Source organism: Tachyglossus aculeatus, chromosome 23 (assembly GCF_015852505.1).
Source record: "Tachyglossus aculeatus isolate mTacAcu1 chromosome 23, mTacAcu1.pri, whole genome shotgun sequence".
Taxonomy (NCBI): Eukaryota; Metazoa; Chordata; class Mammalia; order Monotremata; family Tachyglossidae; genus Tachyglossus; species Tachyglossus aculeatus.
The window spans coordinates 37,908,703-37,926,446 of NC_052088.1; the positions used below are offsets into that span (position 1 = coordinate 37,908,703).

Consider the following 17,744-nt stretch of genomic DNA (forward strand, 5'->3'; position numbering starts at 1 on the left):
GGTTGACCCACAGAAACAGTCTTCATCCCCATTTTACAGATGAGATAGCTGAGGCACACAGAAGTGAAGTGACTGGCCAACAGTCACACAGCTGACAATTGGTGGAGCCGGGATTTGAACCCAAGACCTCTGACTCCAAAGCCCGTGCTCTTTCCACTGAGCCACGCTGCTTCTCTCAGTATTTACTGAGCACTTGCTGTGGGCGGAGCACTGTACTGAGTGCTTGGGAGGAGACAGAGTTAGTAGACCCGACATCTACGCTCAAGGAATTTCCAATCTACTCTGCCTCTGCCACTGTAATAATAATAATAATGATGATATTTGTTAAGCACTTACTATGTGCCAAGCACTGTTCTAAGCGCTGGAGTAGATACAAGGTAATCAAGTTGTTCCCACGTGGAGCTCACAGTCTTCATCCCCATTTTACAGGTGAGGTAACTGAGGCACAGAGAAGCTAAGTGCCCTGCCCTCCTCTAGGAGTTTACAGTCTAATGAGGAATCAGGTGCTAAAATAAATTACAAATAAGAGAATGTAATAGACTGTAGAAGGGAGGTAGTGTGGTCCATTAGAAAGCACCCAGGGCTGGGAATCAGGAGACTGGGACTCTAGTTCTGGAGTTACCACTTGCTTATTGGGTGACTTTGGAGAAGTCATTGAACTTCTTTGGGCCTCAGTTTACTCAACTGTAAAATGGGAATCAAATTCCTGCTGTCCCTCTCCCAGCTCTGAGAGCCCCATGTGGGAGGAAGACTGTGTCAAATAAGATTATCTAGTCCCCAGCTCAGAGCTTAGCAGAAGTCTTTGGCACCTAGAAGCAGCAGCGTGGCTTCGTGGAAAGAGCCCGGGCCTGGGAATCAGGGAACCTGGGTTCTAATCCCAGCTCCGCCACTTGTCTGCTGTGTGACCTTGGACAAGTCACTTCACTTCTCCCTGCCTCAGTGACCTCCTGGGTAAAATGGGGATTAAGACTGTGAGCCGCACGTGGGACACGGACTGTGTCCAACCTGATTAGCTCGTACCAACCTCAGCGCTTAGTACAGTGCATGGCACACAGTAAGTTAAGCACTTAACAAATCCCCAAATCGCATCTCCAGCACTGAGAACAGTTCTTTGCACATAGTAAGCGCTTAATAAATGCCATCATTATTATTATTATATCACCGTGATGCTCTGGAGACCCCGTCCCATCACTGGGGAGGCTCCCTCATCACCTTCACATCCGTTTATTTAAGAGAGAAAGTTCATAGCTACCTTCCTTCCCTCCGTTATTTATTAGATTGCAAGCTCCTTCGAGGGCAGGGGTGGTATCTTTAACTCTTATTGAACTTGCCCAGACGTCTAGTACAGTGCTCCGCCCACAGCCGGTACCCAGTACAGAGATCTGCCCAAGGCAGGGACCCAATACAGTACTCTGCACCCAGCAGATGCCCGGCATTGTATTCTACCCACAGTTGGCACCCAGTGCAACCCTCTGCCTCAGTGAGGACCCAGGGCAGGTTCTCCCCAAACCGAGCCCCGAGTAACTACCACCGGAGAAGTGAATTCAAGGGTCATGACCGGGGGTCACCTGGGTGACTCAAAGAGAGGACAGACCGGCCAAGCTCACGGAGGAGAAAGAAGCTGAACCAGCTGGGAAACATCCTTATCCACTGGGGATTTTTAAGGTGTTCGATCGGCCCAGAAACCACTTCAGATACACAGAAACAATAAGGATAATAATAATTATAGTACTTGTAAAGCGCTTACTATGTGCCAAGCACCGTTCTAAGTGCCGGGGCAGATACAAGCTAATCAGGTTGGACACAGTTGCTGTCCCACAGGGGGCTCACACATGGCGTATTCACTTATTCATTCAATAGCATTTATTAATAATAATAATAATAATGGCATTTGTTCAGTGCTTACTATGTGCAGAGCTCTGTTCTAAGCACTGGGGGGGGGGATAAAAGGTGATCAAGTTGTCCCATGTGGGGCTCACAGTCTTAATCCCCATTTTACAGATGAGGTAACTGAGGCTCAGAGAAGTTAAGTGACTTGCCCAAGGTCACACAGCAGACATGTGGCAAAGCCAGGATTCAAACCCATGACCTCTGACTCCAAAGCCCGTGCTCTTTCCACTGAGCCATGCTGCTTATTAAGCGCTTACTGTGTGCACAGCACTGTACTAAGTGCTTGGGAAGTACAAGTCGGCTACATACAGAGACAGTCCCTATCCAACAGTGGGCTCACAGTCTAGAAGGGGGAGACAGACAACAAAACAAAACATGTAGACAGGATGGACAGAGCACGGCCCTGGGAGTCCGAAGGTCATGGATTCTAATCCTGACTCTGCCACTTGTCTGCTGTGGGACTTTGGGCAAGCCACTTCACTTCTCTGGGCCTCAGTTCCCTCATCTGTAAAATGGGGATTGAGACTGTAAGACCCTCCTAGGACAGGGACTGTGTCCAACGCGACTGTATCCACCCCAGCGCTTAGTACACAGTGCCTGGCACACAGTAAGCACTTAACAAATACCATTATTATTATTATTATTATTATTAATTCCAATTTTCCAGATGAGGGAACTGAGGCCCAGAGAAGTGAAGTGACTTGCCCGAGGTCACACAGCAGACTAGAGGCGGAGCCGGGATTAGAACGCAGGTCCTTCTGACTCCGAGGCCCAGGATCTATCCACTAAGCCAGTCCTAGGGCCAATTCCACAGTTCCCCCACTTGGCAGGGCTTAGACTGTGCCCAGATTTCCTGTACGGGAAAAACCCGAGAGCCCTTATTTACCTTCCAACAAATGCAGGGGAAAACAAGACAAAAGGACTTCTTTCTGCCTCCCTATGCCAGCATGGGGAAACCTAATTTGCGCATTCAGCGACGGAAAGCCCTCAAATTCTCCTCGAAAGGGTGAGAGCAGCAGGCGTCAATCTCGGTCAGTGGGGACGGGAGAAACCTCACTGTTTTTCACTTCTTTCAGGAGAACTGGAATCAAATTCTGTCACATAAGAAAGTGAGACTGCGTGTTCTGGTTCTGCTCCCTGGTTCTGCTCCACAGGGACAACAGGACACATGGAGACACCATCCAACACTCCTGCCTCTCCCCCAATGACCCAGAATGGACCATTCCACATCCCTGACTCTCCCCCAGTCAATCAATTGTATTTATTGAGCGCTTACTGTGTGCAGAGCACTGTACTAAGCGCTTGGGAAGTACAAGTTGGAAACACATAGAGACACAGTGACCAGGCATGGAGCATCTCTATGTTTCTAAACTGTGAGCCCACTGTTGGGTAGGGACCGTCTCTATATGTGGCCAACTTGCACTTCCCAAGCGCTTAGTACAGTGCTCTGCACACAGTAAGCGCTCAATAAATACGATTGATTGATTGACTGACCATCCAACACCTCTAACTCTCCTCCGGTGACCCAGAACATACCACCCAGCACCTCTGACTCTCCCTCTCCATCCCTGACTCTCATCCAGGGACCCAGCACGGATCACCCTAATAATAGTAATAATAATGGTGGCATTTGTTAAGCGCTAACTATGTGCAAAGCACTGTTCTAAGCGCTGGGGAGGTTACAAGGTGATCAAGTTGTCCTACGGTGGGGCCACAGTCTTAATCCCCATTTTACAGATGAGGGAACTGAAGCACAGAGAAATTAAGTTACTCTAGAAGTTATTACTCTATTCACTTTACTTGTACATATCTATTTATTTTATTTTGTTAGTATGTTTGGTTTTGTTCTCTGTCTTCCCCTTTTAGACTGTGAGCCCTCTGTTGGGTAGGGACTGTCTCCATATGTTGCCAACTTGTACTTCCCAAGCGCTTAGTACAGTGCTCTGCACATAGTAAGCACTCAATAAATACGATTGATTGATTGATTAAGTTGACTTGCCCAAAATCACACAGCTGACAATTGGCAGAGTCAGGATTTGGACCCATGACCTCTGACTCCAAAGCCCGGGCTCTTTCCACTGAGCCACACTGCTTCTCTACGTACCTCCTTACCCTTCCCTCTCCCCTCCCCGTCCCAAACTCCCGGGCAGTGACCCAAGCCGGTAGATCCCGGGACTCTATCCGAAGGTTACATTAAACGACCGTGAGCAGATGACCATTACACATCTCCAATATCCGCCCTAGACATTCCAACTGGGGCTCATATCAGAGACATGCAACCGCTGAACCTCTCTAAGGTTTTCTACAAAACCCATCCGATCTTCACACCGAACAGATGTTTCTAGGCCAGAGGAGCCCGGCAAACCCATTCCCATTATAATCGAGCGTTCCCGGAGCTAATTTAGTGCGGCGACTTCCAAGACGAAGAGAACCAACAGGTGCTAATAAAACACTGTGAGTCCTGAAAATGAGACATTGAATCATACTACGGGGAGACCGATTCAAGGTCTATAAACCTGCGACTGTCCCCGTCGAAGCAGCTCTTACTAAAAGCCAAGGCCCGAGTAACTCGATCCTGGGGGTCGAGTCCTCGCCGCCGTCGGCTCCGATTCCGCCCCTTCCCCACTCGCAGCGAGAACCTACTCCGTCGTCCGGCACGGAAAGAATTCTATGGAGATGGATGGGACTCTCCAAGGTGTTGCTAAAATCCGATCAATAGATACTGTCAGGCCGCCGTCCAGATATTTGGTTCGGTGGATTCTGCTCATTAAAACGCCAGCCTTCTGAGAATTACAAGCCCACACAGGGGGTTTTCTGACGAGACAGAGGCCTAGGCCTTCTCCTTCAAAGGACCACTGGTGGCCACTCAGACCAGCCCGAGGGATGAAGGCCAAGCAGGCTGGACCGTGGGACACAAACGCCCACTTTTCAGTGCCCCCAGCTGCCCCCATACACATATCTGCGCACACACGGCCGCGGAAAATATTCTGGTACTTACAAACTTCCTCTTCGGGGCAGGCTCAGCTCCTTCTAAAAGAGAAAAGAAAAAGAAAGCATTTGTTAAACTAGGCCTGAATTCAACAAAGCCGAATCATTTTCTGTTCACGACGTTTTCGCACGGGGGTCGTGTTTGTGGGAGAAACTGTGCTCGGTGACCGACAACCCAGTGGGAGAGGGAAGGTTTGGAGGAGGTCGGTTCGAAGACCACGATTTGCTTGTAGCCACCCCAGCATTTAGTAATAATAATAATAATGGCATTTATTAAGCACTTAGAAGCACTGTTCTAAGCACTGGGGAAGTTACAAGGTGATCAGGCTGTCCCACAGGGGGCTCACAGTCTTAATCCCCAGTTTACAGATGAGGTAATTGAGGCACAGAGTAGTTAAGCGACTTGCCCAGAGTCACACAGCTGACAGTTGGCGGGTGTCGGGATTTGAACCCATGACCTCTGAGTCCAAAGCCACTTTCCACTGAGCCACGCTGCTTCTAATGTACAGTACATAGTACAGTCCCTTAGTAAGAGGTTGGGGTACATAATTTTAGTCAGGTTGGACACAGTCCCTGTCCGACATAGGGCTCACGCTCTTAATCTCCATTTTACAGATAAGGTAACCGAGGTCCAGAGAAGTGAAGTAATTTGACCAAGGTCGCATGGCAGACATGCGGCGGAGCCGGGATTAAAATCCCACCGATATGTACATAAGGGCTGTGGGGAGGAGAGGGCGAATGAATAGAGGGAGAAAGTCAGGGTGACGCGGAAGAGAGTGCGAGAAGAGGACGAAGTGGGGCATAAACGGGGATGGCCTCTTGGAGATGTGCCTTTGATAAGGCTTTGAAGGAGGGGGGAAGTAATTGCTTGTTGGATATGAAGAAGGAGGGCATTCCAGGCCAGAGGCAGGATGTGGGCAAGAGGTGAACGGCGGGATGGACGAGGCTGAGGTACAGTGCACCCTCAAACAGTGATTCACGGGGAGCCCACCTTGATGAGACCCTCAAAACTCAAAGGAGCTCCAGGGCATAAATCCATCATTAAGCAGTTCTTTGTTAAGGCGTTTGAGAACATTACCTATTGATTCAGAGGGGTGAGCTGTGAGCCCAACACACGTGAACATAGTTTATTCTAGAAGATCATTTTACCGGTCTAATCACCCCAGGTCTGAAAACCCAGCACGGTTACACGGCTGCGTGCACAGTAAATCATCTTAGCCTTTTCGATTTAGAGAAAGAAATTTGAGAGATTAGGCTGGGTTCCACACAGGCTCTTTCCCCTCCACCCTCATTAACACCTAACGGGAGGGAAGATAATATCCCCGGAGGGCGGGCTCGGAACTTCTTTAAAATAAACCCATTTTCTGAAATGAAAATGAAAATTAAACTCTCCGTTTCACTCTAGGTAAATTAACCCAGGCAAGAACCAGAGACCCGTAACTGTAATCGACCGGGCTGAGGAAGAGGCTGGGTGTAGGAGCTCGGAGGCAGAAACCGAGAACCTTCAACGAGTTTCTGTTTCCGGGAAACGTGGAAGGCTGCAGCAGAGACGGAAGGGAGAAATCCCTCCTTTCGCCTACCCATCGCCAGCATCCTAATAATAATAACTGTAGTATTTGTTGAGTGCTTACTATGTGCCAGGAGCCATACTAAGCGCTGGGATGTTTACAAGCAAATTGGATTGGACACAGTCCCCGTCGCACATGGGGCTCACAGTCTTAATCCTCATTTTACAGGTGAAGGGCCTGAGACACAGCAAAGTGAAGTGATTTATTTGCCCAGGGCCACACAGCAGATGAGTGGCGGGGCCGGAATTAGAATCCAGTTTCTTCTGAGTCCCAGGCCCGTGTTCTATCCGCTAGTTCAGGTCTTGTATCCCCACCTCCTCCGGGAAACTTCCCTGATAATAATAATAATAATAATAATAATGGCATTTATTAAGCGCTCACTATGTGCAAATTTGTTCCCCAACCCAGTGGCCATGCTGAGTCTTGGTACTTCCATATCTGTGCATACTTTCTGACATACCTGCCCAATCAGGAACTGATTAGGCTATTCCAATTTCACCTGTCTTTCCTTCCTGTTTCATCCTTGCTGTTCCCCCCTTTCCTGCCTTGAGCGAGTGATTCCTGTCTGCCTGTTCACCCGATTAAACGGTAAGCAGTCGGAGGGCAGGGAAGCAGAGGGCAGAGAAGCAGCATAGCTCAATGGAAAGAGCCCGGGCTTTGGAGTCAGAGGTCATGGGATCAAATCCCGGCTCCGCCAATTGTCAGCTGTGTGACTTTGGGCAAGTCACTTCACTTCTCTGGGCCTCAGTTACCTCATCTGTAAAATGGGGATTAAGACTGTAAACCCCCTGTGGGACAACCTGATCACCTTGTAATCTCCCCAGCGCTTAGAAGAGTGCTTTGCACATAGTAAGCGCTTAATAAATACCATTATTATTATTATATTAACAAAATAAAATAAAAAGAATAAATATGTACAAATAAAATAGAGTGATAAATCCGTACAAACATATATACATATATACAGGTGCTGTGGGGAGGGGAAAGAGGTAAGGCGGGGGGATGGGGAAGGGGAGGAGGGAGAGAGGAAGGAGGGGATCATACTAAGTGCTGGGGTAGAGACAAGCTAATCAGATTGGATCTGGTCCATGCCCCACACTGGGCTCCCAGTTTTAATCCCGTTATACAGATGAGGGAACTGAAGCCCAGAGAAGTGAAGCAACTTGCCCACTGCAGGCACGGAGAAGCAGCATGGCTCCGTGCAAAGAAGCCGGGCTTTGGAGTCAGAGGTGATGGGTTCAAATCCCAGCTCCGCCAATTGTCAGCTGGGTGACTTTGGGCAAGTCACTTCACTTCTCTGGGCCTCAGTTCCCTCATCTGTAAAACGGGGATGAAGACTGTGAGCCCCACGTGGGACAACCTGATCACCTTGTATTCCCCCAGTGCTTAGAACAGTGCTAGGCACATAGTAAATGCTTAACAAATACCATTATTATTATTATTATGTGGCAGCGCCGGTCAGGGGGTGGTCACCATTCATTCATTCATTCAATCGGTCGCATTTATTAAGCACTCACTGGGTGCAGATCACTGTACTAAGTGCTTGGAAGGTACAATACAACAATAGAGAGAGACAATAGCTCACAGGCCAGAGGTGGGGAGGGGCTGGGGAAGGTTCCCCCGCTGCTTCCCATTCTCTCCACCTCCCACCTTGTAACTACTATAGAGAAGCAGTGTGGCTCAGTGGAAAAAGCCCGGGCTTGGGACTCAGAGGTCATGGGTTCAAACCCCAGCTCTTCCACTTGCCAGCCGTGTGACTTTGGGCAAGTCACTTCACTTCTCTGGGCCTCAGTTCCCTCATCTGTAAAATGGGGATTAAGACTGTGAGCCCCCCTGTGCGACAACCTAATCACCTTGTAACTTCCCCAGCGCTTAGAACAGTGTTTTGCACATAGTAAGCGCTTAACAAATGCCGTCATTATTATTGTAACTTCCCCAGCACTTCGAACAGTGTTTTGCACATAGTAAGCGCTTAACAAATGCCATCATTATTATTGTAACTTCCCCAGCACTTAGAACAGTGCTTTACACATCGTAAGTGCTTAATAAATGTCATCATTATTATTGTTATTGTTATTATAATGTACTGTAAATCCCTGAAGGCCCCACGTCTAACCTGGCTGAACGCCCCAATCTGGGTATCGGCTACGTGTCCATCTCAGGATCTGGAGCCCATCCTCTATTCATTCATTCATTCAATCGTACTTATTGAGCGCTTACTGTGTGCAGAGCACTGTACTAAGCAATTGGGAAGTCCAAGTTGGCAACACATAGAGATGGTCCCTACCCAACAGTGAGCTCACAGTCTAGAAGGGGGAGGCAGAGAACAAAACAAAGCATATTAACAAAATAAAATTAGAATAAACATGTACAAATAAAATAGAGTAATAAATCCGTATAAACATATATACATATATACAGGTGCTGTGGGGAAGGGAAGGAGGTAAGGCGGGGGGGGGTGGGGGGGGAGGGGGAGAGGAAGGAGGGGGTCATACTAAGCGCTGGGGTAGAGACAAGCTAATCAGATTGGATCCAGTTGGTGGCGAGAAAGGAGAGATAATAATAATAATAATAATGGTATTTGTTAAGCGCTTACTATGTGCAAAGCACTGTTCTAAGCACTGGGGGGATAAAAAGTGATCAGGTTGTCCCACTTGGGGCTCACAGTCTTAATCCCCATTTTGCAGATGAGGGAACTGAGGCCCAGAGAAGTGAAGTGACTTGCCCAAAGTCACACAGCTGACAATGGGCGGAGCTGAGATTTGAACCCTTGACCTGAGAGATGACCCATGACTTGACAGATCAAGGTACAGTGAGAAAGTTAGCAGTAGGCAAGCAGGGTGTGCGGACTGAGTTGTAGTACTGTAGTGCCGGAGAGCCAGTGTCCAGAATGTGCTACTGGGCCTCATGGCCCAGCCCCTGTCCAGTTCAGAGTGCTTACCAGCCGACATCCAACCTTCCTTTGCCATGGCTCTAAAGTGGCACCCGTGCTCATGGGAACCGGGAGGGAACACGCAGTGGGCACTGGGGCCATCAGTTATCTCAATTTTGCCCATTTCACGAGGACCTTTCCAGATCCGTCCATGATGCCCTGATTTTTGTTGGGGCTGGGGGGGTGTCAAAGAGACTGAAAAATCGTTCTGTCCAGTGGGGGTGGGGGATGTGGCTGTGTGCAGAGCACTGTACTAAGCTCATTCAAGCTCTCATCCTATCCCGTCTGGACTACTGCATCAGCCTTCTCTCTGATCTCCCATCCTCGTGTCTCTCCCCACTTCAATCCATACTTCATGCTGCTGCCCGGATTATCTTTGTCCAGAAACGCTCTGGGCATATTACTCCCCTCCTCAAAAATCTCCAGTGGCTACCAATCAATCTATGCATCAGGCAGAAACTCCTCACCCTGGGCTTCAAGGCTGTCCATCACCTCGCCCCCTCCTACCTCATCTCCCTTCTCTCCTTCTCCAGCCCAGCCCGCACCCTCCGCTCCTCTGCCGCTAATCTCCTCACCGTACGTCGTTCTCACCTGTCCCGCCATCGACCCCCAGCCCACGTCATCCCCCGGGCCTGGAATGCCCCCAATCCCTCTGCCCATCCGCCAAGCCAGCTCTCTTCCTCCCTTCAAGGCCCTACTGAGAGCTCAGCTCCTCCAGGAGGCCTTCCCACACTGAGCCCCTTCCTTCCTCTCCCCCTCATGCCCCTCTCCATCCCCCCCATCTTACCTCCTTCCCTTCCCCACAGCACCTGTATATATGTATATATGTTTGTACATATTTATTACTCTATTTATTTATTTATTTTACTTGTACATATCTATTCTATTTATTTTATTTTGTTAGCATGTTTGGTTTTGTTCTCTGTCTCCCCCTTTTAGACTGTGAGCCCACTGTTGGGTAGGGACTGTCTCTATATGTTACCAACTTGTACTTCCCAAGCGCTTAGTACAGTGCTCTGCACACAGTAAGCGCTCAATAAATACGATTGATGATGATGATGATAAGCTTTTGGAAAGTACAACTCAGCAACAGACAGAGACGATCCCTACCCAACAACAACAACCAGTCCTTGGATCCACTACCAGAACTATTGCAGGTGGAGGTGGGACGTTCTGGGAGAGATGTGTCCCTGGAGTCGCTCCGATGACTCGACAGCGTAAGACAAGATACAACAGAGATGCTATCCCTGCCTCTCCCTCCTTGCAGGGGTATTTTCCTGAGGTCGTCCAGCAAGTCAGAGGCAGAGCTGGGACTCAGGCTTGAGTCCCCCTAACTGCCAAGCCCGGTGTCCTCTTCCCACTGTCTCACTGCCTGTTAGAATGATCCTGCAGAGAAATAATAATAATGATGGCATCCCTACCCAACAAAGGGCTCACAGTCTAGAAGGGGGGAGAAGGACAACAAAATAAAACAAGTAGACAGACATCTGTTACTTCTTCTCCTACAGTTGAGGCCAAGAACGTCTGCTGAAGGAGACACCAGGATCCTCTCCATCCTGCGACCCCTTGGGTCCCTGGCCCCGGGGTCTGCTGGGGTGCAGGAGATGACTGCAAGCCCCAACCCCTTCCCTCAACGAGGGGTGGGCGGCTTGAGAAGCAGCGTGGCTCGGTGGAAAGAGCACGGGCTTTGGAGTCAGAGGTCATGGGTTCAAACCCCGGCTCCGCCACCTGTCTGCCTGTGACCTTGGGCAAGTCACAACTTCTCTGAGCCTCAGTTACCTCATCTGGAAAATAGGGATTAAGACTGTGAGCCCCATGTGGGACGTCCTCCCCCTTCTAGACTGTGAGCCCGCTGTTGGGTAGGGACCGTCTCTATAGGTTGCCAGCTTGTACTTCCCAAGCGCTTAGTACAGTGCTCTGCACACAGTAAGCGCTCAATAAATACGACTGAATGAATGACAACTTGATCACCTTGTATTCCCCCCAGCGCTTAGAACAGTGCTCTGCACATAGTAAGCGCTTAACAAATGCCATCATTATTATTATTCCTCTGCAGGATCATTCGAACAGGCAGTGAGACAGTGGGAAGAGGACACTCCCCTCCTCAAAAATCTCCAGTGGCTACCAATCAACCTACGCATCAGGCAGAAACTCCTCACCCTGGGCTTCAAGGCTGTCCATCCATCCCCTCGCCCCCTCCTACCTCACCTCCCTTCTGTCCTTCTCCAGCCCAGCCCGCACCCTCCGCTCCTCCGCCGCTAATCTCCTCACCATTAGGCCTCGTTCTCACCTGTCCCACCATCGACCCCCGGCTCACGTCATCCCCCCGCCCGGAATGCCTTCCATCCCCACATCTGCCAAGCTAGCTCTCTTCCTCCCTTCAAGGCCCTACTGAGAGCTCACCTCCTCCAGTAGGCCTTCCCACACTGAGCCCCCTCCATCCTCTCCCCCTCCTCCCCCTTTCCATCCCCCCGCCTTACCTCCTTCCCTTCCCCACAGCACCTGTATATATGTATATATGTTTGTACGGATTTATTACTCTATTTATTTATTTTACTTGTACATATCTATTCTACTTATTTTATTTTGTTAATAAGTTTTGTTTTGTTCTCTGTCTCCCCCTTCTAGACTGTGAACCCACTGTTGGGTAGGAGCTGTCTCTATATGTTGCCAACTTGTACTTCCCAAGCACTTAGTACAGTGCTCTGCACATAGTAAACGCTCAATAAATACGATTGAATGAATGAATGACACGGGGCTTGGCAGTTAGGGGACCCAAGTCTGAGTCCCAGCTCTGCCTCTGGCTTGCTGGACGACCTCAGGAAAACACCCCTGCAAGTAGGGAGAGGCAGGGATAGCATCTCTGTTGTATCTTGTCTTACGCCGTCGAGTCATCTCCGACCCAGAGCGACTCCAGGGACACATCTCTCCCAGAACGTCCCACCTCCACCTGCGACAGTTCTGGTAACAGTAAGCGCTCAATAAATACAATTGAATGAATGAATGAATGGTAGCGGATCTAAGGACTTTTCTTGGTCAAAATCCAGAAGTGGTTGACCACCGGCTCCTTCCGCGCAGTAAATCTGAGTCTCTGCCCCCCGACTCTCTCCATGCCACTGCTGCCCAGGACGGGGGAGTTTTGACTTATAATAATAATAATGGCATTTATTAAGCGCTTACTATGTGCAAAGCACTGTTCTAAGCGCTGTTATAAGCGCTGACTTATAACAGATTGGCCTCCACTCGCTAGCCACTGCCCAAGCTAGGAATGGAATTAATAGGTCTCTGCTTTACTCCCCCTCACACAGTCGAGACTGGTAGAGTACTGGAAACTCTCCAGGTGCGACCCCCTCCAGGAGGCCTTCCCAGACTGAGCCCCCTCCTTCCTCTCCCCATCCTCTCCCTCCCCATCCCCCCCGCCTTACCTCCTTCCCCTCCCCACAGCACCTGCATATATGTTTGTACCTATTTATCACCCTATTTATTTTATTTGTACATATTTAGTCTATTTTATTTTGTTAATATGTTTTGTTTTGTTCTCTGTCTCCCCCTTCTAGATGCGAGCCCACTGTTGGGTAGGGACCGTCTCTATATGCTGCCGACTTGGACTTCCCAGGCGCTTAGTACAGTGCTCTGCACACAGTAAGCGCTCAATAAATACGATTGAATGAATGAATGACCCTGAGAGGGGCTCTGTCGTATGCAGATGGGGAAACTGAGGCCCAGAGAGATTAGGGGATTTGCCTAAGGTGTCTCAGCTGGCCAGGCTGGGACTCAAACTTGGGTCTCTCAGCTCCCGGAGGCCCGGCCATAAATTCACACATGTTCATCTCCAGACAGGAGAGTTCTGGCCCTCAGTCCCACCTCTAGGATATTACTAGATTGTAAACTTGTTATGGGCAGGGAATGTGTCTGCTAATTCTGTTTGCATTGAACTGTTCCAAGCGCTTAGTACAGTGCTCTGCACATTCAAAGCCCTACTGAGAGCTCACCTCCTCCAGGAGGCCTTCCCAGATTGAGCCCCCTTTTTCCTCTCATTCATTCATTCAATCGTATTTATTGAGCGCTTACTGGGTGCAGAGCACTGTACTAAGCGCTTGGGAAGTACAAGTTGGCAACATATAGAGACGGTCCCTACCCAACAGCGGGCTCACAGTCTAGAAGACTCTCCTCCTCCCCTCCCCATCGCCCCCCTCCATCCCTCTGCCCTCCCCCAACACTTGTATATATTTGTACATATTTATTACTTTATTTATTTTACTTGTACATATTTGCTACTCTATTTTATTAATGATGTGCATATAGCTGTAATTCTATTTATTCTGACGGTTTTGACAGCTACTTGTTTTGTTGTCTCCCAATTCTAGACTGCGAGCCTGTTGTCGGGTAGGGACCATCTCTATATGTTGCCGACTTGTACTTCCCAAGCGCTTAGTACAGTGCTACGCACAGAGTAAGCGCTCGATAAATACGATTGAATGAATGAATAAATACCACTGATTGAAAATACCACTGATCGATTATTTCTAGGCAGGTTTGTCAACCAGACGCAGGCATCTCGCCCAATTAGAGCACAGGTCCTGTGGTCTGAAGGTCATGAGTTCTAATCCCAGCTCTGCCACTTGTCTGCTATGAGACTTTCGGCAAGTCGCTTCACTTCTCTGGGCCTCAGTTACCTCATCCGGAAAACGGGGATTAAGACTGTGAGCCTGAAGCGGAGAAGCAGCGTGGCTCAGTGGAAAACAGCCCGGGCTTTGGAGTCGGAGGTCAGGGGTTCAAATCCCAGCTCCGCCAATTGTCAGCTGTGTGACTTTGGGCAAGTCACTTCACTTCTTTGTGCCTCAGTTTCCTCATCTGTAAAATGGGGGTGAAGACTGTGAGCCCCCCGTGGGACAACCTGATCACCTGATCCCCAGCGCTTGGAACAGTGCTTTGCACATAGTAAGTGCTTAATAAATGCCATTGTTATTATTATTAAGTGGGACAGGGACTGTGACCAACCCAATTTGCTTGTATTCCCCCCTGTGCTTAGTTCAAGTGCCTGGCAGACAGTAAGCACTTAACGGAATCCAAACTGCTACCACGTTAATACAATTGCTCATCCTATCCGGCCTGGATTACTGCATCAGCCTCCCTGCTGACCTTCTGGCCTCCTGTCTCTCCCCATTCCAGTCCACACTTCACTCTGCTGCCTGGATCATCTCTCCATAAAAACCTTTAGGACATGTCATCCCGCTCCTCAGCAAAAACCAGCGGTTGCCCATCCACCTCCACATCAAATGAAAACTCCTCACCATCAGCCCCTTTTTCCTCTCCCCCTCCCCATCCCCCCCGCCCTACTTCCTTCCCCGCACAGCACCTGTATATCTGTTTGTACAGATTTATTACTCTATTTATTTTACCTGGACATATTTACTATTCTATTCATTTTATTTTGTTAATGTGTTTTGTTTTGTTGTCTGTCTCCCCCTTCTAGACTGTGAGCCCGTTGTTGGGTAGGGACCGTCTCTATATGTTGGAGAAGCAGCGTGGCTCGGTGGAAAGAGCCCGGGGCTTGGGAGCCAGAGGTCATGGGTTCTAATCCCGACTCCGCCACTTGTCAGCTGTGTGACTTTGGGCAAGTTACTTAACTTCTCTGTGCCTCAGTTCCCTCATCTGGAAAATGGGGATTAAGACTGTGAGCCCCACGTGGGACCTGATCACCTTGTATCCCCCCCCCCCAGCTCTTAGAACAGTGCTTGGCACATAGTAAGTGCTTAACAAATGTCATTATATATATATATATATATATGTATATGTTGCTGACTTGTACTTCCCAAGCGCTTAGTACAGTGCTCTGCACACAGTAAGCGCTCAATAAATACGATTGAATGAATGAATGAATCAGGTTTAAAGCAGTCCATCACCTCGCCCCCTCTTACCTCGCCTCGCTACTCTCCTACAACCCAAGGGCCTGCACACTTCACTCCTCTGATGCTAACCTTCTTGTCTGTCTCCCCCTTCCAGACTGTGAGCCCGCTGTTGGGTAGGGATTGTCTCTATCTGTTACCGAATTGTACTTTCCAAGCGCTTAATACAGTGCTCTGCACACTGTAAGCACTCAATAAATACCACTGAATGAATGAACCTTCTCACTGTGCCTCGCTCTCACCTGTCTCACCACAGATCCCAACTTGTACTTCCCAAGCGCTTAGTCCAGTGCTCTGCACACAGTAAGTGCTCAATAAATACGATCGAATGAATGAATGAATCCCTGGACCATGTAATAATAATAATAATAATGATGGCATTTATTAAGCACTTACTATGTGCAAAGCACTGTTCTAAGCACTGGGGAGGTTACAAGGTGATCAGGTTGTCCCACTGAGGGCTCACAGTCTTAATCCCCATTTTACAGATGAGGTCACTGAGGCCCAGAGAAGTTAAGTGACTTGCCCAAAGTCACCGAGCTGACAATTGGCGGGGCCGGGATTTGAACCCATGACCTCTGATTCCAAAGCCCGCGCTCTTTCCACTGAGCCACGCTGCTTCTGTAATCATCTAAGAGTTTGTATTGCCCTCTGGCCTGGAACGTCCCCTCAGCGTGGCTCAGCGGAAGGAGCACGGGCTTGGGAGTCAGAGGTCATGGGTTCTAAAGTCGGCTGTGTGACTTTGGGCAAGTCACTTCACTTCTCTGTGCCTCAGTGACCTCATCTGTAAAGTGGGGATTAAGACTGTGAGCCCCACGTGGGACAACCTGATCACCTTGTATGCCCCCAGCAATTAGAACAGTGCTTTGCACATAGTAAAGGCCTGACAAATACCATCATCTTCAAATTTGTCAATTAATGTCCCCCACTTCAACGCCAAGAGGTCTTCCCAGACGAGGTGTCCCCTCTTTCCTCATTTCCCACTCCCTTCCGCATCCCCCTGACTTGCTTCCTTTGCTCTTCCCCCATCCAAGCCCCACAGCTCTTAAGTACACATCTGTAATTTATCTATTTGTATTGATGTCTGTCTCCCCCCTCTAGACTGTAACCTCTCTGTGGGCAGGGAATGTGTCTGCTTATTGTACCGTACTTTCCCAAGCACTTAGTAGAGTGCTCTGCACACAGTAAGAGCTCAATAAACATGACTGAATTGAATAAAGTACCACAATTAAATTCTGCTTCTGCTCCTGTCGGGGCCACGCCTCAGTTCACAGGTCTCCCCAGTCGGAGGCACAGAGGCAATCAATCAATCAATCGTATTTATTGAGCGCTTACTATGTGCAGAGCACTGTACTAAGCGCTTGGGAAGTACAAATTGGGTACTTCTGAGGCAGAAACACTTTGTGATGGTGGTGAGGCCCCTCAACCCCAAATCCCGGAGGAATCACTCCCACAGCCCAGTCACCTCGACCGCGTTCCCCAGTGAGAAACCCACCTGCTCCCCAGCTTTCTCAAACTGAATTCCAGAGCCCGGCCTGCTGATAAATCGAGCACGGGAGGGGAAACAGGAATGTGGGAATGCCAAACCCATTGGGGAGAGGGAAAGAGGGAGGGCAAAAAGGGGCGGCAGATGCACAGTCCTGAATCTGGCTTTGAAACATGCTCAGTCAGGGAGTGGGGAAACCGAGGAAGAGTGGCTTCTGGGGGTATATCGGGAGGATCGTAACTCAAGCGGTCCCAACTTTTGGCTACGTCAGCCGGGCGGGAAGCCCAGGACATTTTACAGCAGGTCCTAGCAGGGTCTGAAGAAGGAAATGATTTGTTTTTTATTTACACACACACACACTCTCTCACTCTGTGCTCAATAATAATAATAATAATGGTATTTGTTAAGCGCTTACTATGTGCCAAGCACTGTACTAAGCACTGGGGGAGACACAAGGTGATCGGATTGTCCCACGTGGGGCTCAAAGTGAGAGTGTGTGTGAGTAACAGAGAGACGGAGAGTGCGTGTGTGTGTATGTGCTTAAAGTAATAATAATGATAATAATGATGGTATTTGTTGCCAACTTGTACTTCCCAAGCGCTTAGTACAGTGCTCTGCACACAGTAAGCGCTCAATGAATACGATTGAATGAATGAATGAATTTGTTAAGCGCTTACTATGTGCCAAGCACTGTACTAAGCACTGGGGGAGACACAAGGAGATCAGATTGTCCCACATGGGGCTCACAGTAAGAGAGAGAGAGAGAGAGAGAGAGAGAGAGTGTGTGTGTGTGTGTGTGTGTGTGTGTGTGTGTGTGTGTGTGTGTGTGTGAATAAATACAATTAATTGACAGACTGATTCCCCAATTCAGATCTTCAGGTCATTAAACTCCCCCTGCTTCGGACATCACCACTGAAGGCTCCAAAGCGGCAAAAGATTCTTGCATCAGAAATGACCAATAGAAACCCAAG

General features: G+C 49.0%; 1 protein-coding gene across 1 annotated transcript in view; it reads right to left on the reverse strand.

Annotated features, from left to right (window-relative positions):
• Positions 1 to 17,744, reverse strand: part of MAST4 (microtubule associated serine/threonine kinase family member 4) — a 192,558-nt gene that overhangs the window by 124,133 nt on the left and 50,681 nt on the right. Inside the window, exon 4 of the mRNA XM_038765621.1 lies at positions 4,889 to 4,920. Within this exon, the coding sequence (XP_038621549.1) occupies positions 4,889 to 4,920 (32 nt within the window). The remainder of the gene's footprint in view (positions 1 to 4,888; positions 4,921 to 17,744) is intronic.